Here is a 24,754-nt window from a genome sequence, read left to right as displayed (position 1 = left end):
AAGCTGCGCGGCGTTTTAAGAAAAAACTTAAGCGGCGCGGCGCGAATCAAGAAAGGACTTAAGCGGCGCGGCGCGCTTTAGGAAAAAACTTAAGCAGCGCGGCGCGACTTGAAAAAAGACTTGAGCGGCGCGACGAGACTTAAGAAAGAACTTGAGCGGCGCAGCGCGACTTAAGAAAAGACTTGAGCGGCGCGACTTAGGAAAAGACCTAAGCGGCGCGACTTTAAAAAGATTTGATGAGGTGCGACTTAAAAAAGACTTAAGCGGCGCGACTTGACAAAAAACTTAAGCGGCGCGACTTAAGAAAAAGTTTAAGCGGCGCGGCGCGACTTAAGAAAAGACTTAAGCGGCGCGGCGCGACTTAAGAAAAGACTTAAGCGGCGCGAAGCGACTTGATAAAAGACTTAAGAGGCGCGCCGCGACTTAAGAAAAGACTTAGGCAATGCCGTGCGACTTAAGAAAAGACTTTAGCGGCGCGGCGCGACTTAAGAAAAGACTTAAGCGGCGCGACGCGACTTGAAAAGAGACTTAGGCGGCGCGGCGCGACTTAAGACAAGACTTGAGCAGAGCGACGCGACTTAAGAAAAGACTTGAGCGGCGCGACTTAGGAAAAAACCTAAGCTGCGCGACTTAAAAAGACTTGATGCGGTGCGACTTAAAAAAGACTTGATGCGGCGCGACTTAAAAAAGACTTAAGCGGCGCGACTTAAGAAAAGATTTAAGAGGCGCGGCGCGACGTAAGAAAAGATTTAAGCGGCGCGGCGCGACTTAAGAAAAGACTTAAGCGGCGCGACGCGACTTGACAAAAGACTTAAGGGGCGCGCCGCGAATTAAGAAAAGACTTAGGCAATGCCAGGCGACTTAAGAAAAGACATTAGCGGTGCGGCGCGACTTTAGAAAAGACTTAAGCGGCGCGACGCGACTTGAAAAGAGACTTAAGCGGCGCGGCGCGACTTAAGACAAGACTTGAGCAGAGCGACGCGACTTAAGAAAAAACATAAGTGGCGCCGCGCGAATCAAGAAAAGACTTAACTAGCGCGGCGCGACTCGAAAAAAGACTTAAGCAGCGCGACGCGACCTAAGAAAGAACTTGAGCGACGCAAGTTGACTTAAGAAAAGACTTGAGCGGCGCGACTTAGGAAAAGACCTAGGCAGCGCGACTTAAAAAAGACGTGATGCGGTGCAACATAAAAAAGACTTAAGCGGCGCGACTTGACAAAAAACTTAAGCGGCGCGACGCGACTTGACAAAAGACTTAAGCGGCGCGCCGCGACTTAAGAAAAGACTTTAGCGGCGCGGCGCGACATAAGAAAAGACTTAAGCAGCGCGACGCGACCTAAGAAAGAACTTGAGCGACGCAAGTTGACTTAAGAAAAGACTTGAGCGGCGCGACTTAGGAAAAGACCTAGGCAGCGCGACTTAAAAAAGACGTGATGCGGTGCAACATAAAAAAGACTTAAGCGGCGCGACTTGACAAAAAACTTAAGCGGCGCGACGCGACTTGACAAAAGACTTAAGCGGCGCGCCGCGACTTATGAAAAAACTTAAGCGGCGCGACGCGACTTGACAAAAGACTTAAGCGGCGCGCCGCGACTTAAGAAAAGACTTTAGCGGCGCGGCGCGACATAAGAAAAGACTTAAGCAGCGCGGCGCGACTTAAGAAAAGACTTAAGCGGCGCGACGCGACTTGACAAAAGACTTAAGCGGCGCGCGGCGACTTAAGAAAAGACTTAGGCAATGCTGTGCGACTTAAGAAAAGACTTTAGCGGCGCGCTGCGACATAAGAAAAGACTTAAGCAGCGCGGGGCGACTTACAAAAAAGACTTAAGCGGCGCGACGCGACTTGACAAAAGACTTAAGCGGCGCGCCGCGACTTAAGAAAAGACTTAGGCAATGCAGTGCGACTTAATAAAAGATATCAGCGTTGCGCGCGACTTAAGAAAAGACTTAACCAGCGCGGCACGACTTAAGAAAAAACTTAAGCGGCGTGGTGCGAATCAAGAAAAGACTTAAGCGGCGCGGCGCGACTTAGGAAAAGACTTAATCAGCGCGGCGCGATTTGAAAAAAGACGTAAGCGGCGCGACTTAAGAAAAGACTCAAACGGCGCGACTTAAAAAATACTTAAGCGGAGCGACTTGAGAAAAGACTTAAGCGGCGCGACTTGAGAAAAAACTTAAGCGGCAAGACTTAAAAAAAAAAGCTTAAGCGGCGCGACTTAAGAAAAGACTTAAGCGGCGCGGCGCGACTTAAGAAAAGACTTAAGCGGCGCGACGCGACTTGAAAAGAGACTTAAGCGGCGCGACTTAAAAAAGAAAGACTCAAACGGCGCGACTTAAAAAAGACTAAAGCGGCGCGACTTGAGAAAAGATCAAACGGCGCGACTTAAAAAGACTTAAGCGGCGCGACTTGAGAAAAAACTTAAGCGGCAAGACTTATAAAAAAGCTTAAGCGGCGCGACTTAAGAAAAGACTTGAGCGGCGCGGCGCGGCGCGACTTAGGAAAAGACTTAATCAGCGCGGCGCGATTTGAAAAAAGACGTAAGCGGCGCGACTTAAAAAAAGACTCAAACGGCGCGACTTAAAAAATACTTAAGCGGAGCGACTTGAGAAAAGACTTAAGCGGCGCGACTTGAGAAAAAACTTAAGCGGCAAGACTTAAAAAAAAAGCTTAAGCGGCGCGACTTAAGAAAAGACTTAAGCGGCGCGGCGCGACTTAAGAAAAGACTTAAGCGGCGCGACGCGACTTGAAAAGAGACTTAAGCGGCGCGACTTAAAAAAGAAAGACTCAAACGGCGCGACTTAAAAAAGACTAAAGCGGCGCGACTTGAGAAAAGATCAAACGGCGCGACTTAAAAAGACTTAAGCGGCGCGACTTGAGAAAAAACTTAAGCGGCAAGACTTATAAAAAAGCTTAAGCGGCGCGACTTAAGAAAAGACTTGAGCGGCGCGGCTCGGCGCGACTTAAGAAAAGACTAAAGCGGCGTGACGCGACTAGAAAAGAGACTTAAGCGGCGCGGCGCGACTTAAGACAAGACTTAATCGGCGCGACGCGACTTGACAAAAGACTTAAGGGGCGCGCCGCGAATTAAGAAAAGACTTAGTCAATGCCGTGCTACTTAAGAAAAGACATTAGCGGCGCGGCGCGATTTAAGAAAATACTAAAGCGGCGCGACGCGACTTGAAAAGAGACTTAAGCGGCGCGGCGCGACTTAAAACAAGACTTGAGCAGAGCGACGCGACTTAAGAAAAAACATTAGCGGCGCGGCGCGAATCAAGAAAAGACTTAAGCGGCGCGGCGCGACTTACGAAAAGACTTAACTAGCGCGGCGCGACTTGAAAAAAGATTTAAGCGGCGTGACGCGACTTAAGAAAGAACTTGAGCGACGCAAGGCGACTTATGAAAAGACTTGAGCGGCGCGACTTAGGAAAAGACCTAGGCGGCGCGACTTAAAAAAGACTTGATGCGGCGAAACTTAAAAAAGAATTGATGCGGTGCAACTTAAAAAAGACTTGCTCGGTGCGATTTAAAAAAAGAAAAAAGATGCGCTGCGCGACTTAAGAAAAGGCTTCATCGGCGCGGCGCAACTTAAGAGGTGCGACATAATAAAAGACTAAAGCGGCGCGGCGCGACATTAAAAAAGGCTTCAGCGGCGCGGCGCGACTTAAGAAAAGACTTAAGCGGCGCAGCTTAAGAAAAGACTGACGGCGCGACTTCAGCACGCGGCGCGACTGCAAAATCCAGTCTGAAAACGATATGCGGCGCGACTTACAAATTTTTTTCTTAAGTCGCGGACCTCGACCCGGGTAGTCATTTTTAAAAACAGCCTTTTATAGGTAAGAAAAAGATCGAACTAATATGATAGTTCCACTTATCGATGATTACTTGAACAACTTATTCAAATAACTGAACAATGTTGTTGGTAAGTAGACTTGACATTTTGAAAACAGTTTTGTTATAAAACTGACGTCATTTACAACGACAGTATCAAGCATAATGACTAGGTATTGCAACGATAATTTAGGCAAAAGTACAATGAGTCTAAAATTGCGTCATCTCCAAATAAGCGCAAAACAATTAAAATTCAGTCACTTCTCCAAAAAATCATTATAACAAAATAGGCAAACTTGATTAATTCAAATATTTAGTTTTGCAATTGGCTCTATTTTTATTAACAAGAAAATAGTTTAGAAAAACATTTACTCTTAAACCTTATAGATTTTGAAGAAAACTTTTTTGATTGTTTTTTCGTGTCTAGCGATTCAACTACGTGGTGCCAATCAATACGAAAATTGAATTTCAATAAATTGAAAAAATTGCTAGACTATTTGTTTTTAATAATGCAAACGTGCAATCAGACTATCCTAGGCAAAAATCAGGTACGTTGTTATAATGGTTCTGAAGTTCGTAATTTCTGCTTTTAAAACACAATTTTTTTAATTTGTAAATTTCTTTGTTACCCGTTTCAGATGAGTTCACGTGAGCTAAAAATTGCAATTGCAGGCGACATGGAAACTGGGAAAACTTGTCTTGTCAACAGATTTTTAGACAGTGAGCAAATTATTTCATCGAGTTATCGTTTGTTACCCTGCAATCCTCATTAGCTGTCCAAATCAGCAAACTGATTTTGTATCAAACAATGAACATATGTGGTGTGGAAGTTAGGTGACACTTAATCACCAACATGCCCTGATACATACGACTAAAACGAGAAAATTAGGCTAAAATTATAAGCTGATATGAGTTGAGCAGTATAGGATTTTTTTTATGCTGCCCTGTTTTTTGATGTTTTTCTGACTTTGAAAATTCGATATGTTAGGCACAGAAACTATTTAGCATATCAAGTTTTCGCTTGCCGGTAATTTTTCTGCCAAATTTTTTCTTTCCTTTTTTTCTAAATTTATCTTTCATGTCTCTTATAAAATAAGTCTTGTTCAGATGTGTTCACGGACAGATACAAGATGACAATTGGGGCTGAATTCAAAAGCAAAGCATTGATGATTGATGATGAAAAAGTTCGACTTCAGATTTGGGACTTAGCCGGTCAATACAGGACTAAATATTCAGTCACCAGGAATTTTTTCAAAAACGCCAATGGAGTTATAATAACATTCAGGTTTGACTCGTAATTCTTTTTTAAAAAAATTAAGTTTAACTTAAAGTTGGCTATTATTAACGTAGAATAGATTTTTTTGCAAATATTTGCAAAAAAAATCAGTTCACCTGTTAAAAACTTAAAAGACTAAAATTAGTTGCAATTATTTTCAAAAAAAATAAAGATTCTAAAAAATACATTATAGCCCAATATAATGGATTGTAAGGGATAATCCATTTTAATTGAAATCCATTATAATTGATTAAGTTCCATGGGCGCTCGGTGCGGGTATAAAAAGTAAGTCAACAAATTTTTTATTTCTGATGAGAAACAATAATTTTCAATGGAATGGATGGACACAACAACTTTTTCTTAGAATCAAAAACAATGAAGGTGGATTTTAGGGTATTCTTGCCAAAGTTGTTCCATAGCATAACCAAAAATCCATTGAAAAAAATTTTTTGGACAAAATGTTTGAATTATTTTTTATTGCAAAACACGAATAATAAAATGATTCGTTTTTGCGAAGTAAGTGTTGAAATTGAGTTTTTATATTGGAGAAGACAGAATATTTTTCTGCTGGATTAAAGTTCTGGGTGGGGTAAAAAAGGAAAGAATGACGATGCCAAACTGAGCATTTTTAAAACAAAAAGGCTCGTTTTGTTCTTCTTTATTAATAATCCTAAACTGCTTCCATGTTCTTTCGTTTTTTATCGTTCCAACAAAACTTTAACAGAAGAAAAACATGAATCCAGGAAGATACAGAAACAAAATTGAGCGCCTTTCGAGGGCACAGTCAATCCACAGCACAGTTCGGCCTCGTAATGAGGAGGGTAAATAAGGTTTGCAAAAATGAGGAACAAAACATGTATGAGAAAAAAAAGAAATGAGGAGAAAAAATACAAAATTCGATAGGTATCCAACACAACGTGTTTTTAGCAAGTGTAACGACCAAATTCTGATAAAATTTTGAACTGCTCAATTTTTTTGAATATTGTGAAGAATGGCAACAAAACTCAAACAGAATCAATCATTATTCATAAAACTGCAGGCGTTCAGCCTAGTTTTTTTCTTTATGATTAAAAATTTAATTAAAACTAATCAGAAATTTAAAGCCAAATAGCGAAAATTTGAGATAAACATTAAACAATCAAAAGACCCTTATATAACACTAGCGGTTTTTTTTTAAATTTGACACACAGTCTTAGTTTCACTGTAAGAAATTTTGAGTTAACAAAAACCACCCTTATAATCACGATAAACACGCGACTTCTTTGGGTGATTTTTTTTTCACATATTTCGTTCAAGTGAAAAAAAAGAATTGCTGTCAAATAGTTTTCAAGAATCCAGTATAAGTACTCCACGCTTCACTCAATTTTTCCGCACAATTTCTTAGAAGAACCGTAATTCAATCAAAATTTTGTTATAGTGTTCGGCTAGATTTGTGTTTGAATTAGTCTAAATTTGAACAGATTTTAAACATGTCTTCGATTATGCCATTTTATCTAGATTTTATTTTATGCCTATATCTAACCATATTTTGCCTATGTTTTGAAATTGGTCCCACCGAATGTTGTTCTTGATCATAGAAGTTTGTTCAAACAGTATCCGTGTGTTGGATAACTTCGGTCGAAACAATTTGAACATCTCAACCCGAGTTGTCAAGGACAATTACTACAAAACATAGTTGATACAAAACGACAGTCAGCTACAAAAATAGTTAGTGCACTTTGATTTTACGAAAAGTTTGATCGTAAAATTCTTGCACTTTTTTGTTCATCTTTTTTCCATACCTTTTCAATTTTTTTTACATATCAAATCAAAACAATTTCTTAAAAGGGTTTATCAGCTTACATTCAATTTCAAAAATAGTTTAGCTCTCAAATTGAGGTTATAACGAAATTTTCAATGGTGCGGCAATTATCGAAAGAATCCAGAGAATTTGCTAAAAGATTGAAGAGCCCGATTTACAGGGTAAAAAAAATGCTGATGTTTTGAATTGCTCAAGGAATACAATGCGTAGAGTAGTTACAAAAGTAACAGACAAAACTGTAAAGAGCAAATCAATGGCATGGAAAATTACCATAATTATTTAATCGTGGAGTTAAAAAGTGTTTCAACTTTATCGCTGAAATTCAGCTGAAAATGTACAAAAAAACTTATGAAGCTCACAACTTCATAAATTGAAGTCATTATCAAGTTCACAACACTAAAATGAGAAATTTTTATCTCGCAGTAGAAATTTTCGCCGAATTTCAAAAAAATCTACAACAATTTCCGTAACACCTCGGAAACTGCGCACCGCTTGGTGGAGAACTCGGTTAAACTGGATTTTTTTTTTACAATAAAGAGACCCTTTAATTTTTTGACAAATGCCGGGTTATGATTAATAATCAAAACAAATTGAGTAATCGGCGTTCAAAGACTCAGCTTTATTGCTATCCACCATGTGCTACGAAAAATTTAAAAAAATTCTGCTATGATATAGGCGTGTGTTACTTATCATAGAGCCAGAAAAAATTTTCAGTCATCGGGAAAAGTTAAGGCAGATAATTATATCGATACCCCACAATCTTGTTTATCCGATATATTGGACATTTTTGTAGCATTGAGTATGTTTTTCAACAAGACAATTGCGTCTATTCAATCGACAAGGAAATTGCTCTGTTTTTTCCGGATAAACAACTTAAACGGGACCCCCTTGCCAGGTAAATCACTTGACTTAAATACCATAGAAAATATATGGCTCGAATGCAAAAGAAAACTGAGAAACTGGTTCTGTAGCTTCTGGTGAGCAACTATTTGATTTGGTCGAAAGATTCTTTCTGGAATACCCGAACGCGATTGTCCAAGATTTGAATGAGAGCCTTCCTCAAAGAAATTTAGACAGGTACAAAAATTGCCTTGTACGAGACAAAAAAAAATTGTTTTTTGAAATCCAGCGAAGGTTGCTGACAAGCACTTTTTGATGATCAAACTATTTCTTACTAGAATTGGTCCAGATTCAACCCAGCTTAGTCTTGAGCCAAGAAAAAAATAAAAAATTTTTGTACAAACAGTCTACATGAAACCGTTCCCTTTGACTATTGTGAAACTGTTTTTACCACTGGCTGTCTGTTCCTTTAGCTGATCTTAGATCTAAGAATATGTCACAGAACATTTATCGGCATGGCACGGTGTCATGTAACTAATTGTAGCGCAGTTTTGAGTGGCTGTCTTTCCAAAAGCGCCTTGTGAGCATTGCTTATCACTTGTTCTCTGAATCTCTGTTGTATGAACCAAGCAAAACCTCGTTGCTTTCTCGATTTTTCAGTATTCAAAATCATTCTTGTTTGAGGATTGAGTCGAATCAATACTCTATATACGTTTAGTGACGTTTGATTAGCTTGTAGTTCGCAAATGATGTCGCCATGACACAACACAGTGTGCTTTGAGCATTTGCATTTGGAGTTTAGCCTACTCGCATTTGGATCTGTTGTATTCTAAAACCATCAGCGCAATAGTCAATCTAGTTATTATGATTCATTAATTTTGTTTTCAACCTCTGAGGATCAATGAAACAAGACTGCTCGTATCAGGGCGAAGCCTTGAATGTTCCGACTGCCTTTTAAGGTCTATGGAGCAATAATAGAAAGAAAAAAATAAATGTAAGAAAAAAATATAAAAGATTTAAAAAGCAGTCGCGTGAGCAGGGCGGATGTAAGACGTTCTCGAAGGGGGCGGATTTTGCTGAAACTTTTTGAAAGTTTTGTGCGAGTTCTTCAAACTTGACCAAATTTATCTCAAACAGAAGGCAAACCATTACGCGGCAAAACTGCATTTTGTGAATTGTAAGTTCCGCAGAAAGCACGCTCGTTTTGTTCTTCTTGTGTTCTCTCAATTCCTTTGATCGTTCCGATAAAGTTTTAACATGTTTTGAGACTTTTCTCTGGAATCCAGGAACGTACAGACACAAAGTTGTGCGCCTATCTTGTACACAGCTTGGTCTCGTAATGGTTTTCGTTTAAAAAAAACAAGCTACAAAGACGCTTTTAGGCCTTTTTGGAAACTTTTGACCAAAAAATTGCGATCAAAGTTTGTTCATACTGGCGCCGAAAGAGTTTACAAAAATTATCAGGGTCGTTCCCAAAATTCAAAAATCCAAAAGTAGCCAACGTGGCCAAGGGTCAAAATCTTAAGGTAGAAGGGGCAAAATAGCCCTCACCGTAAGTCTGCTACTTCGCTTGGGCATCTATCTGGCCATCTGTTCGAATTAAAAATCAAGCAGCTTAATAAGATAGAATTCCATTTGATGAAGTTTATACTTTTCTTTTCAATTTTTCTACCTAATGGCAGCCCTTTCACAGTTGCATAAAATAAATTTCACCACGTTTAGTCGCCCAAATTGAGGTCACCAGCTTTGTTTTTCTAAGTCAACCAGCCTGGAGGTCTTCTCCAGAGGTTAAATAATTAGGTTGACAAGAGAGCATACAATTAGCGCCCAATTAAGCTATGACTTAATTGCAAGAAATCACCTCACTTGCACAGGCTATTGCAGCGCAGTCGCAATTTAAACCAGCAACCATATGATTGCTGACTACCATCACTACACAAAGGCCACAATTCCACCAATTTTTGAATGCTCTTAAATAGTTTTTTTTTTAATTTTCAACTAAGTCAAATGACAATGAATTATTTAAACAAAGTCTAATCAAAAAATTAAAATGAGATTTTTTTTTCAGTTTGGCTGGGATGGACGGCTCTATGAAGAGTTTGTCAGAGTGGCGCAATATGTCTTTGACTGTGCTCGACGATGATGTGCCATGTTTTCTAGTTGGAACCAAGTGTGACTTAGGTAGAACAATTCAAGTGTAACCCAATTGTTGATTCACTTTGTTTTATTCGAAAAATTTTCCCGAGGTTTTACATATAGCTTAAATTTTTATAGCAATGAAATTCATTTTTCCATTCTCCCCTTAAATAAAAACTTTTAAAAAATTACGCATAGAGCCATACATACATTCGTAATTCTAGAAAAAAATGAAAAATTGGGGTCAGATCTAAAATGCCAAACGTATCAATAACTTTCTGGGTCTGTTTGATATTAAAAATTTTTTAATTCTTATTCCAGCCTGAGTCATCATCTTTTTTAATTATAAGAAATTGCAAAAAATGTCTCTAATTTTGTAAACAATCAATTTTGCACAACACAAAATTTGTTGAGCACAATTCTCATGAAATAAACGCCATATCTCAGGTAACAGGGCAAAACTTGGTGACAAAAACTTAAATTCAGTCCAAAAACCCTAAAAATTGAGCTCACTATCCCTTAGATGAACATAAGTGTAACAAATGAATATGGTTTTTGGTTAGCAGTATTTATGAAAAGCATAAAATGTGCGGAACTGTTGCGTTTTCGCAAATTGTTGCGAATTCTTGTATTAAAAAGGTAAGTCCACAAGCCGGATTGAAGTTTACTGATTGATGAAATTCAATGAACCGAGAAAGATGTGCGGTTACTGATACTTCGTTAGGGCTGTCATACAGCAATGTACGAGCAATCTATTATTCTGAACTGAAACGAATTGGGTACAGATTAACGTAAAACAACTGTTTGGTAAACGTTTAACTCTTGCTCTGAAAGCCATTCGTTTTCACCTAAATGTACCACAACTATCAAGGTCATACAATCAATTTTAGTCATAATATAATAGGTTAGAAGTTTGTCATTATCCGGAGGGATGTCACGGGCTTTCTGCAACTGTCCAACATTGCAAAAATTTCAATTTGTCTAGAAAAATGCTTGCATCTATGGCTATATCAATAGACATTTCGTACAAAACAAAACCTAGAAAAAAGCAACCGAAACTGGCTTAAAACTTTGATGAACTGCCGCCGCTGGTAGTCAAGGGCTACAGCAAAATAATTGTCACTTTTCAATAACTTAAAACAATTTGGCATGGTGTGTTAAAAAAGCACGCCACGACAAGAAGTTCCAACTAGTCTTTTTTGAGACTCAAGGCAGTTTTTTAGAGTCTAGAAATTTCACGTGGTACCACTATTGCAGCCGAAATTGGCCAGACTGGGGTAGACCTGAAGCTAGAGGTCAAGTGAGAACTCGTCCTCATACACTATCATTGCAATGGCATCGGATCAAATACACGATCTGACAATCAATTACAAAGTGAACGCTTTACCGCTACGCTAAGTGCCTCCTAAAAATCGATTGGCAACTATTAAAATTTTTTTGCAAGTTCTATTTTTATTGCTTGTCAGTCGCTCTGTTTTTATATATTAATCATAATTGTTCCGACTTTCGAAGATGTTTATATATGCTCGGTGTGATTTTTTTATCCAGTCATTTTTCACCGATCGAAACAATAATTTTCAACAAACTTCTTTAACTTCATTGAAGATATCGACCTCCTGAGTTCAAATGAAAAAAGATATTTCATATCCGATCATTTTTTGAACAGTTCTGGGGGTTTGAAAGTTGCCAAATTTGCCATGTTCTGGAGTAAATTATGCGCGCTTTGAAGAGTTTATTCATAAAGCTGAGAGCGTAACGCGAAATATTTTTGCGTTGCGAATTATCCTGAACAACAAATTCGTTCCAAATTGAATTGAGGCTGGCCTATTGGTCGTTTTAATTTCGAACGAATCAAAATTTTACCCTTTGACCTTGAGCGAAATGTTTAGGTTTTCAAGGTTTTCTTTCCCCAAAAAATATTCGAAATGAATTAAGGGACAATCGGAACATTCAGGGTTTTTGCCCTGATATACGAGCAGTCTTGATTTTATAATTTATTCATTTATTATTATGCTTTCTGTCCAATTTATTGCAGCAATATTTGTATGTCCACAGGTACAATCGACACAAGAAGCATTGAATTACTATGCGAAGTGAACAACTTCCATAAATGGTACATGACGTCAGCCAAAGACGGAAAAGGAGTAGATACATTGTTTGAAGACATTTCGCGAGTGATGATTGAGCACCAGAAACAAAAATGGGAGAACATTCGAAACACAAAATCGGCAGTGAATTTGAATGACCGGAGTAATGGATTAAAACGCATCTGTCATTGCTGAGAAAAAAAACTGTTTTGTTCTGATGATGTTGAATAAGTTTTTGTTATGTTACTTTTATAACGTCTTAATAGACCATTAAGAATAAATTTTGAACCTGCTTATAATGGAGTAAGATGCATTATGGCAAGATCAAAACATGCATTATGGCAAATTTGTTATATTAGAAAAATTAGATATAAATTTTCATAAGAAAAACTAAAATTTGCAAAGGAAAAGAAAAAAATGGAAGAAATTAAACTGAGGATAGAATGACAGCAATTAAAAATGAAACAACTTCTCGACGGAAACGTACAATTTTGCTGAAAATTTCTTGTGTTTTTCAATTGAGTTCATTTCAAACCTAATGCACTAAAATAGGAATGTGTACGGCTGTTTACCAGAAAAAACTTACTAGCTTCGACTGGACTTTTTTTGCTTCGATTTCGGTTGCCTACAGAAAATGACAGAATTTTTTTTTAGATTGTTTTTTATTGTAAAGAAAACATATTCAAACTTTTCATCACGAAAAGCTTGCATAAATTGTAGAGGTTATTCAGGATAAATTGACCCATTGGTACTACATAACAAGTATGATGAACGGTTTTTGCATCATATACTTTTGGAATACTTTACAATGATGGATAAATTTGCATCAATGTACACTTCGACCAAATGCTTAATTTTGTCAAACTTGCTAAAAAAAGTGGAAAAAAATAAACCCCCACACCAAGCAAAGGGTCCCTCTTTGGTATTATTTGATTAAATCTACCACTTTGATGGCTAAAAAACAATAAAATTTTGAAAAAGGCGACTTCAGCGAAATGTATACTTATTTTGAAGGAGGGGGTTGCGGCGAAAAAGAACGCAATTTTTTGGTCAAAATTTTCCAAAAAGTGCCAAAAAACAGCTTTTTGAGCCATTTTTTGAAAATGTTCATGCGGCGCAAAATTTTTGGTCAAAATAGGGTCTTTATTGTGTCTCTGGGAGTGCTCAGCAAAGTAATTTGAAAAAAGTCTAAAAATTTTGCAAAAATTTTTTGAAACCCCACACTCCGTGAAATCAGGATATGGTAATTAGAGTTTAATCGATTTAAAAACTCCTGCAAAGTATTTGTTGGAAACTCTGAGATCACATTTCGGTCAACTCGGGAAAATTCCTGATTTTCTTTTTAAAAAACAATCGTTTAAAAAACATACACCTTAGTCTCTTTACAGCCGACTTTCATCTTCCAAAAATTGTAATTTCTATAAAACAAAACATGCTCAAAGATAAAATTAAGAGAAAGAGCCGGAAAAATTGAAAAAATCACATTTAAAATTTTAGTAAGTAAGATTTGACATTTTGATAACTGTTTTTCGACAAGCGTCGACAAATTCAAAACAAATTTACCGCTCAAAATACGTTATATACCGCCAGACGTTATATTGCAACAAAGTTTTGATGAAATAATCTTTGCGTAAAACTCCAAACATGCTTAAAACGATTAAAAAGTAATCGGTTCTTTAAAAAAACTAGTTGAACAGTTAAATAAAAGCAAGCAAGCTTGAGTTCCTTTGAAATTCGTTTTTGGCATTGACTCAATTTATCATCAAGAGCAACTACTAATTAAGGTAACAACCTCTTAAATCTCATATTTTTTAAGGATTTTATTGATGAAAACTACTTCTGTTGAGGCGAGTGATTTAACCTGTTTAAGTTTTTTTTTAGATATTGGTATTTGAAATTAGGTTTAACAAAAGCCAGAAAATTGATACTCGAATCATTTGTAAGCTGAGTATTATAAGATAGTTCCGCAAGTTATTGTCTTTTATTAAATTTCTGTGTTCAGATTACAAGTTTTTATTACTGCTGGCTTAAAAAGATATCACTAAAAGTAAAATTTACTGTTGCAGGCGACGTGCGAACTGAGAAAAATTGACTTTTCAACAGATTTATAGACGGTGAGCAATGTTCACATCTATAATGTTCACCTCCATCCATTTTTACTTCTGAGTTAAATGTTTTCTGATTGATGATCTGTTAAATACGTGCGTAAGTCATAGCTTTTTCTACAATAATTCATATTAAAAACCGAATCAATGGTTGTTCAAGCTTGGCATTGGCAAGTATTTCGGCTGGCTTACATTCGGCGCCAGCAGTATAGTGTGTAGGAGCAAAATTTAAAAAATTTTCTGGACGGTTTTTTGAATATTAGTTGATAATTTAGAATAATCTGCTTCATTGTTTTTTAATTGAATTAGATTCTGTTTATGCAGCTTCTCACGATGTGAAATCTTACAATTTCTACTGAAACAAGCATTTTTATTGTTCCGACCTTCGTAACGAAAGTAACGGAATATTCGTGCTCTGGTGTTTTTTTTCAGGCAAATTTCGACTTTTCAACTAGCCTTTTTTGACGGAGGTTTTAAAATATCTTTCTAAAAGTATTGTTGTCCAGAGCTTAATTTGAAAAAAGAATTTTACCTGTGATCATTTTTCGTAAAATTATGGGGGTTTAAAGATTGCCATTTTGGCCAATTTGGGACATTTAACAAGCGATATATTTCGCGCTATTAACGCGTAAGCAGATTTTTAATCCGTCTTAGAAATCGTTCCAAGTTGATGGTTGAAAGAAGCTCATTTGCCATAAATGATTTGTTATAATGAGCGCAATCTATTCTTTTGTTTATTTATTTGGAGTGTGGGGGATGATTTCATAAGAAAATTTCGAATTTTATAAAAAAAAATTCTTTTTTCATTTTTACTTTATTACATTTATTAACTACTGCTCCATAAGACTTAAAAGGCACTCAGAATCTTCAGGGCTTGGCTCTTCTACGAGCGAAATTTATCCTTTTGTACTTTATATGGCGTGTGGGAGGTTGATTTTCATAAAAAATTTCAAATTTTAGAAAAAAAATGTATTTTATTTTATTATATTTAATTTTTTTTTGTTATTACTGCTTCATAAACCTTAAAAGGCAGTCGGAACATTCAGGGCTTTGCCCTGATACAAGCAGTCTTGTTGTTCCGACTTTCGATACGAAAGTAACAGAATATTTGTGCTCGGGGTGGGTTTTTTTTTTCGTCAGACAAATTTCGATTTTTTAACTAGCCATTTTTGACGGAATTTTTTTAGATCATTCGAAAGCCATTGTTGTCTTGAGCTTAAAATTGAGCTTAAATTTTACCTGTGATCATTTTTCGTAAAGTTATGGGGGTTTAAAGATTGCCATTTTGGCCAATTTGGGACAATTAACGCACGATATATTTCGCGCTATTAACGCGTAAGCGGAGAGTTAATCCGTCTTAGAAATTGTTCCAAATTGGTTAAAAGAAGCTTATTCCTCATAATTGGTTTGTTACAAGGAGCAAAATCTATCCTTTTGTGTTTTGTATGGCGCGTGGGGGGATGATTTTCGTTTAAAAAAATTCAAATTTTAGAAAAAAAAAATTTCATTTTAATTTTTTAATGTTATTACTGCTCCATAAACCTTAAAAGGCAGTTGAAAAATTCAAGGCTTCGCCCTGATACGAGCACTCTTGTTTTGTTTGTTTTCCTTTTAAAAACACTCTTCTCATGTTTGTGTCCCTTTTAAATTTCTCGTCCCATGCTGTTTTTGCTTAAAGTCGACAATTGAATAAGTATGAACTGATGGATACCTGCAATGATGAAGCAATTGCACAAAAACGATCAAACGTTTCCAGCTACAGATAGAGAAATGGAACAATTACCAATAAAAAAAATTCTAAAAACAAAACTATTACCTAAGTGTTTTTTTAAAGTTAGTTGTGAGTCTTTTTCAATTACAATAGACGCCATAAATAACAATTCACCACTCGTAACGCTCAAAAAATGCTTTCAGCTAAACTCGACACAATCATTCTGATTGAAAAAATAAGCTAGAAGTTTTTTTTAAAAAAAACAGCGCTTCAATTTGGAATCAAAATCCATTCTAGACAGTACTCTCAGTGGTATCTCCCAGTTATATTTATCTATAAGCAATGAATCTAAAGTTCTTTTGCCTTGTCTCTCGTGAAGATTCTAATAAATCTTGAAAGCTTAGTTTAACGACAACTTCCTTCACCTTTGTGTAGTTGTAGAAGTAAATAAAAACACTAGCTATTCACCTATTTTTTTCAAGTAAATGGTAATTATCAGGACGAAACTCATAACGACAAATCATTTCAGAGTGGTAAGCAACTAGTGGCTTTCCTACAGCAGCATCATTAAGTTCTGATGCTGAAAATTCTCAAATATAGTAAGAAAAGTCACGAAAAATACATGTATAGCAGTCTGTCTATCCTGTGCAGCAAATAAGTCAACAGCTATTAAGTAGTCTCAGTTTTAGTGCACTTATTATTAATTATCAAACATCTAAAGAGGATCTATGAAGTGAGTATTGTGGAACCTGATCTAAACTACATTTTATGATTGGATAATTTAGATATTTTACCAATGTAAAGTATTTAATATTAACCAATCATGATCCATCTAACTAACAACCCACTTATTTGTAAGTGCTGAAGTTACTTGTAATTTCAGCACCAGAGAGATTTGAATTTAACTTAGAAATTAGTTGGACTCTCCCGAGCACTTCAGCAGCCGCAATAAACCAGTATACCCTAGATCTATTGAGCCTAGCAGAGACTAGTTAAACAACCTGAGACTAGATAGTATAAGAGTAAGATTAGGATCGGTATTAGACTAAGAAGTTGCACGAATCTATCCGGCCGAAAATAAAATAGCGTGACGAGCAGACGGTGTACCCTATCCGAAATTACTCTATGAGTTAACCAACTCGGTCCTAACTCATCTGGTGCGACCATAAGTCTCGAACAAGACCTTAATAGCTTAGAATTAACCAAAATAGATTAGAAATTAGACAAAAACATTTACAAAATGTTATACGACAATAATTTAATCGAAATGTCTCTACGACTCAATAGATCAGAGCCAATATTCCGAACCATAACAGAACTACCCGGAATTGGAAGAAGACCTCGAACCAGAGACGACATACGACAAAGTAGAAACTTGCCATATAGCTATATGATAGTTAGGCAAAAACCAGAACAAACTTTTATATTTAGAATACTACTGGCAATGAATTTAGATTTTCATTTGCAAACATAAAACCTTGAAGTTAATCTTCAAAATCATTTCAGGCGCTAAACAAAATTATTAATATACAATAACGATTGATAAAAAGATCTAAGATCGTTTTCCTAAAACTCTGCAGTAATATACAAAACATGTTTGAAAAATATTTATTGAAAAATAAAAAATAAAAATTAGTAGCATGACAATAAATGGTTAGTTATCATAAATCATCCTGTTGTTCCAGCTCCATCATCTAAAACATAACAGCAATCATAAACCCACTAACATCATCAAAACACTAAATCTTTCCTTTACACACATTTAAAATTTTATTAAAACTTAAATTCACTTAATTTTAAAACCAGATCATCAAGGCTTATCCTTGGATCTTAAATCATTTTCTACTTAATTAAATTTAAAATTTGATCATCAAGGCTTATCCTTGGATCAAAAAGAACAACTTTGTTCTCCCCCACCCACTTAAACGAGTGTCTAACGACCTCAAACGTCGATTCACTATCCAACCCTTTCTAAAAACCCAGGACTAATAGAAATTTTTGAACAAAACTAATCATTCAAATTAGGATAAACAGTGAAGAACTTCGGTTATTCATCCTTCACTTGACCCCCCCTCTTACCAGACCCAGGATAAATCTTAGACTTAGTAAGTTTAAAATAGTATCTAACGAACTACTCGCGTTCTAATTATACCTGAACCTTGTGGATCGATTTACTATTCTCCAACCCTTGAACACAATCACTACCCCTAAGTAAGATTAAGTAAGTTAACACCTTAACTTATACTAGCCACGAGAAAGTAAAAAATCATTCTTCGGAATCGATATACTTTTCTCTCCAACCCTGAACAAACAGACCCAGGTTAAGCTAACCAAAAAATCGTAAGAACTAACAGTTTAAGAAAATAGAAATCATTTAACAACCTTTTGCATCCGTCATTCTAAACCTTATGTCATTTAAAAACCTAGGAAATAAACAAACAATCGTTTTACACAATTGTGAAATAGATAACAAAAAATACGACCTTGTAATCACACCTCATACACAAACAGTTGGATACATTCGAACAAAACGACAAACACTAAAAAGAAAAATAATAACGAAACAAAGACAAATAACACGAAAAAGATTTTCAAAAAATCGAAACGCATTTTCAGAATCAGAAACCAACAGTTTAGACGAACTTTACAAACTAAAAGAATCAATAGATAAAAATTGCCCACTTCACGATCAATTATATTTTTCTGACTCAGAAACAACTTCAAATTCATCAAAAAGAGGAAAAAGAAGAATAAAAAAGCAGTATAAACACAAACCAGTACATTTATACAATTGGAATCAACCAATTCGACACATTAATAATTACATATTAACAGTCATCGAACGAAAAAATGAGCTCAACGCACACCCCAGGTGAAGAAAGTCCAGATGATGATGAAATCTTTCCTTTTATCGTAGATGCAACCACTGATAGAGGACAGCATATATTTTGCAAAAATTTACTATTAAATTTATTTGAACCCGGAATTAGTCCATGTAAAACAGAGTTCCTAGATGTAAAAATCAAAAGACAAATCATAGACCACTACTTAAAAGATATATGCAACATAACACAACAGTATGGAATCTACTCCATAGAATTCACCTCACCAAACCATAATAATAGAAAATATACAATTCAAACAGACGATCTTGATTTAGAATTTTCAAAAGTTTTTTCAGAATATATAAAAAGCATCCAATATCATAACTCACAAAGAGCAAACTCCATATTCACCAATGAAGTTTTCGCAATAATATATAGTTATATTTCGATATTAGAAAACGAAATCCCAATAACAAATGTCTCACCGACAGAAACATCTAAACATTTGAAAGTACGACATGAAATCACACTACTCTCTAGTTATTTAAACATCATTAAAGAAAATTTCACGAAAGACGACGTTTCACAACATACAAAACACGATCTACAAAAAATTTTGGCATGGTTCATAATAGATTATTTCACACACAATATTGATTTAATTGCACAAGCAAGAAAAAATTTTAGACCCCAAAACTCGAACGATGATACCGCTATCACAGAACAATCAGATTATGTTTGGGACCCCGAATGGTCTCATCCCGCATTTATAAGCTTCCCACAATCAATCTCAAGTCAAGCAATAAGTACGATATCTTACATAAGAGATTATGTAAAAGTAATACCATTAACCATTGATGCAACACCATTAAACTATAATACATTTTTGCCCGATACACAAAATAATAGTTTAAACTCTACAGTTATACACAATGGAAACCTCAATGGAACTAGGAATCTTACTCAACAAGATATCCAGACACCATCACACTTCATAAATGAAGAAATTGTACACACAACAACTACACAACAAAGTATTTCACCAATACGCCCAAATTTAACAACACCAAGAAATACAAATCCTTCACAAACACAGGTAACCTTAAAATCAACCGTTAAACCTTCGGTTGCCCCTAAATATTCACATATGGATTACCAAACACACAGACCCATGACAATACCATCAAAAACACGCAAAACATTCACTAGAAACAACTTTACAGACCATAATTATAATTATACACATCCATCAAAAACATATAATCAACCACAAAGAAATTTTAACCAATATACAAGATCTCGAAATTGGGATAACCCAATGACCCAACCTAATTCAATAAATTTCCAAACAAATCCTCCACAGGATCACAGTGAAAATTACCCATTTTTTCAACAAAATAAAAATAAAAAACAGACATCTTATCAAATGGATTATTTATCCTCAGATGATGATTTCTTACAACCAGATATATTTGCACCAAATACTCAAGAATATCGTAGACAAGGAATACAGAGAACACGTACAAATCATAGAAATTTTTCTCCACAACCAATAGATGCACAACATCAACAACCAATTCAACAACAAAATCTAATTAATACACAATCCTTTCAACCAATTCAACAACAAAATCCAATGACTGCACACTCGTATCAAGCATCACAAATGCAAAATGAAATACCACTCCCATATTATCTCCAACAACATGAAATAACAAGAAACCAACTTTCAAATTTTTCTCAAATGCCAAATGCAGCAGAATCATTACAAATGACAATGAATCCATACCTTATGGGTGGATCATCAATAACATCAAACAAACCTTTAATGGTTTTCACAGGAACAGACCCTGAATATTCTGTAGAAGATTATTTAAATGCAGTAACAGCAAACCTGATTTTAAATATTGGACCTGAACCAATTAATACGCCACTACATCAAAATTGGATACATCGACGCACAGCGTTAATACAAACAACCTTAGATGGCGCAGCCCAAAAATGGTTTTCAGTACTACCTCTAGAAATAAAATCAAACTGGAAAAGGTTTACACAGGAATTTTCAAAAATGTTTGACTCCGAAAGAAACAAACAACAACAAAGAGTTTTATGTAATGAAATTCGCAGATTACCAAACGAAACCATCAAGCAAATAGCAGTACGAATCGAAACACTAGTTCGAAAAGCATATTCATTAAATACACATGACTATAAAAACACAAAGATGACAGAAATCTTAATGATGACCTTAACACCACAATTAAGGAAAATAGCAATAAAAAAGAGAGCATCCCATCCTTCTTCAATTCGAGAACCCGATTTAGATTTTCGAAAACTAGTAGACAAATTAGAACAAGCAGAAATCACGATGAAACTAGAAGAAACGGAAAATCTGAAATTACAATACGTTAACAGAATTGAAACGACTCCCACTAATATTAATAATATACAGGAATCAGAGACAGACCTCGTTGAAAAAATCACTGAAATACTCAATATTTACGAAAAGAACCCAAACTTTAAAGGCAAACCATCTTTCAAAAAATGGTGTAATTATTGCCGACGATACGGACATAGTATTTCCGAATGTAGACAAAAACAGCAAGACAATCAAAATAAACCTCAAAAATATAAAGAACCAAATAAATCATTCTATCAATACATGAAAAAAGATCAAAATCTACCGAACAAAACAGTCCACAGCAACAACAGTTCAGGAAAACCACTCCCGAACAATACAAATTATACAAGAAATCAATCACCATATAACTCAAGTTATAGAGGAAGATCACCAGAACGAAGAAACACGAATAATTCATCACAAAATCACTACAATAGACCAAATAGTCGAAATAACTACTCCAGATCAAATTCAAATACACAACGATTTGTTTCTAGATCTAATTCCCAATCAAGAAATAACTACTATCCAAACAACCAATCACGAAATTCATCATACAATAGGAATAGAAACTACTCCTATAATCGAAATAGAAGTTATTCAAACAACCGAAACCAGAATTACCCGAACAATCAATCAAGGAATAACTCATATAATAGATCGAACTATAACAGACCAAACAATAATTACCAAAACAGATCGCGAAATAATTCACAAAATCGACACTCAAGTTATAATAATCGTTATAGAAATTATTCCCAATCACCACACCGGAATAATAATAACTATAATAATTCTAATAATCGCCACAGAAGTAGTACACCTAAACATCAAAGACAAATCAATCAAGTACAATCTAACCCAGAAACAACATCAGACCCTCCAGGTATTGATGACACAGTAACTGATACGTTACAACTCAATCAAATAAACTGTACATCATCAGATTCAGAAAGTGATACTGAAAACACTCTTTCTATCAATATGATAAAAGTCGAAAATGACTATGAATCTGTCATATATGAACAACCTTTTTCATCACACATATATGAAAATCAATCAGAATTTCTTCAAAATTATTACACTACACCCATAAATTCCACACCAACGACACAAGAAACAAATGAGATTAACACTACAAATCAAACCAATAAAAATACCAAAACAAAATGCTTGAATACAAACCACATTTATCAAAATATACAAAAAGAACAACCCAAAGAAAAAATTTGGACAATACCATTTCTCTTAGAAAGCCCAAGAAATAAAGAATTTCAACCACCAGACCTTGAAATAGATTTTTTAATTGATTCAGGAGCAGAATCAAACATAATAAACATCCCCACATGGAATGAAATAAAAACTTTACACCCAAAGCTAACACCTCTTGAAACCTCCAGTAAGTTAGCAACAGCACAAGGATCAACATTGATAAACTACGGAAAAATCCAATTATTTCTCCTCCCCACCAGAACAATGGAACAAAGCAAAATTTTAAATAAGCCATTTAAACAAATATTCCATATCACTGACACTAAATATAATATCATTGGAATACCATTTATTTCGAAGTATATACCAACAATTAACATACTAAATAGTAAAATATTAATCAAAGATAAATATACAAAAACAAAAGAAACATCCTTAACATTTTTTCAAAGATTAAATAAACAACCACCATTCTTTTCAAAATTCTACCCGATATTTAACCAACAAAGAAAACACCTAAAACCACTATCAGGAAATATCTATAATTTTTCAATCAAACAAGTTCACCAATATGATAAAGAACAAAACAAACAAAAATTTTATATGTCAGAATTTGAATTCAAACCTATTCACAAATTTTTCAAAATCACAATCTCATCCATAAAATATTTGAAAAATTCGAATTCAGATATCATTTCCTTACATGTCTATAACAACACACCTTACCAAGTAACATTACCTTTAGGACTTTTAGGATATTGTGAAACCAACGCTACAATATCACCAATACACGAAAAAGCCTATCGCGTAAATAATATACTCCAATTACTAGATATTTGCCAATCTACAATTCTTAATGAAGAATTATCTATAAATAATATAATAAGTAACGAAAACAGAAATACGGATTATTTCACAAAAACTCCATATTTCAAACCTACATTCAACATAAGTAACTACACAGAGGACCAACAAAAATTTTTAACAATGTTTAATTTCCAACATTCACAAATAACACAAGACGAATTCGAAAAGTTAGCCAAACAGCTAATTAAATATTCATCAGTTTATGCAACATCAAAATTTGATGTTGGCAAAATCAGTTCATCACTACATCTCCCGTTAAAACCAGACGCAGTTTTCAAAAAACAGAGAGCAAGTAAAGTACCAATTCACTTACATGATAAAGTGAACAGATTACTCGATATTTTAGAACAATACAACATTATATCACCAGTTAATAAAGAAGAACAACCAAAAGGGAACACATTTATCAACCCCGTTATCATTCTAGCTAAAGGAGAATCATTAAAAATCGTTCTCGATGCTAGATACCTCAATTCACTTATAGATGAATCAAAATGTAATTGGCCCATTGAACCAATACAAGTTATTTTAACAAAAATAAACGGCAAATACTTTACAACCGCCGATATGAATAGTGCATACAATCAAATGCCACTAGATGAACAATCACGACGTTTAACACAATTTGTTATCGGAAACCAACAATATGAATTCAACCGCTTATTCTATGGAATATCCATAGGACCAGCAGCATTTTCAGCTTTTATGAGCAAAATTTTTAGACCACTAATACTCAAGAAAAACGCAATCACCTATTTAGACGATGTTTTTATGCAATCACAAACAAAAGACGAGATGTTCAATGTTTTAGAAAAATATCACCAAATACTTCAGAACGAAAATCTGAAGGCCGCCCCCGATAAATCACACTTCTTTTTGACAAGAGTTAAATTCTTAGGACATAATATAGAAAGAAAAACAATCACTCCATTGAAATCACGCATTGACGCTATTCAAAAACTTCAACCACCAACAAATAAAAAGAAAATCCAAGAATTTCTTGGAATGTTAAACTTTTTAAGTAAATATGTTTATAAAATGCAATTATATCTACGACCATTTTATAACATCCTTAGACAACAAAATAATTTTGAATGGAACACAGAACATCAAACACGATTTGAAGAAATAAAGAAACTTTTAACTGAACAAATTTCAAACACAATTCCAGATTCAAATCAACCATTTTATGCAATGTGCGATGCTTCGAACTTTGGCATCGGTGCAGCACTATTACAATCACATAGTGGTACAAATAAAATGAACCTCATATCAGCAAATTCTCGATTATTCACTCAAGCAGAGCTACGACTCTCAACTCTAATGAGAGAATGTACAGCCATAATATATACACTGACAGAATATGAATTTCTGATACTTGGATCAAAACATCCAACAGTTCTATTCACAGACCATAAACCAATCATCTTTCTCTTTACACAAAAATCTAACCCAAACCACCGAGTTTACAGATTTCAACTAATTCTAATGAAATTTCCAAACTTACATATAGTTTGGACTGCAGGAAAAAATCTTGCATTACCAGACACCTTAAGTCGAAATACACCACCTGAATTACTTACACGAAAAACAACAGTTGAAATACCCAAAAACATAAAATTCTACCTTGCAGAAAACGAAACATCACCCCGATTGGAATGCAA

General features: G+C 35.1%; 2 protein-coding genes across 2 annotated transcripts in view; one reads left to right on the top strand and one right to left on the bottom strand.

Moving 5' to 3' along the window:
• Positions 1–24,754, bottom strand: part of LOC134855131 (dynein axonemal heavy chain 7-like) — a 366,992-nt gene that overhangs the window by 102,203 nt on the left and 240,035 nt on the right. The gene's annotated exons all lie outside the window — the stretch shown is intronic.
• On the top strand, positions 4,169–12,164 carry LOC134855514 (ras-related protein Rab-32C-like). The gene is made up of 5 exons (XM_063872055.1): positions 4,169–4,377; positions 4,468–4,549; positions 4,937–5,114; positions 9,815–9,927; positions 11,938–12,164. The coding sequence occupies exons 1-5, from the start codon at positions 4,339–4,341 to the stop codon at positions 12,162–12,164; spliced, it is 639 nt and encodes a 212-aa protein (XP_063728125.1). The 5' UTR covers positions 4,169–4,338.

This window comes from Symsagittifera roscoffensis, chromosome 10, assembly GCF_963678635.1.
Source record: "Symsagittifera roscoffensis chromosome 10, txSymRosc1.1, whole genome shotgun sequence".
In the NCBI taxonomy this organism is placed as follows: Eukaryota; Metazoa; Xenacoelomorpha; order Acoela; family Convolutidae; genus Symsagittifera; species Symsagittifera roscoffensis.
Note: the sequence above shows the minus strand (reverse complement) of the source record. Positions and strands in the feature narration are given on the sequence as shown.

Excerpts from the sequence above, each read along its gene's own strand:
- LOC134855514 (XM_063872055.1), top strand. The coding sequence starts at position 4,339 with ATGCAAACGTGCAATCAGACTATCCTAGGCAAAAATCAG. Across the intron at positions 4,550-4,936 it reads TGTCAACAGATTTTTAGACA|ATGTGTTCACGGACAGATAC; the intron begins GTGAGCAAATTA and ends AGTCTTGTTCAG. Across the intron at positions 9,928-11,937 it reads TGGAACCAAGTGTGACTTAG|GTACAATCGACACAAGAAGC; the intron begins GTAGAACAATTC and ends GTATGTCCACAG.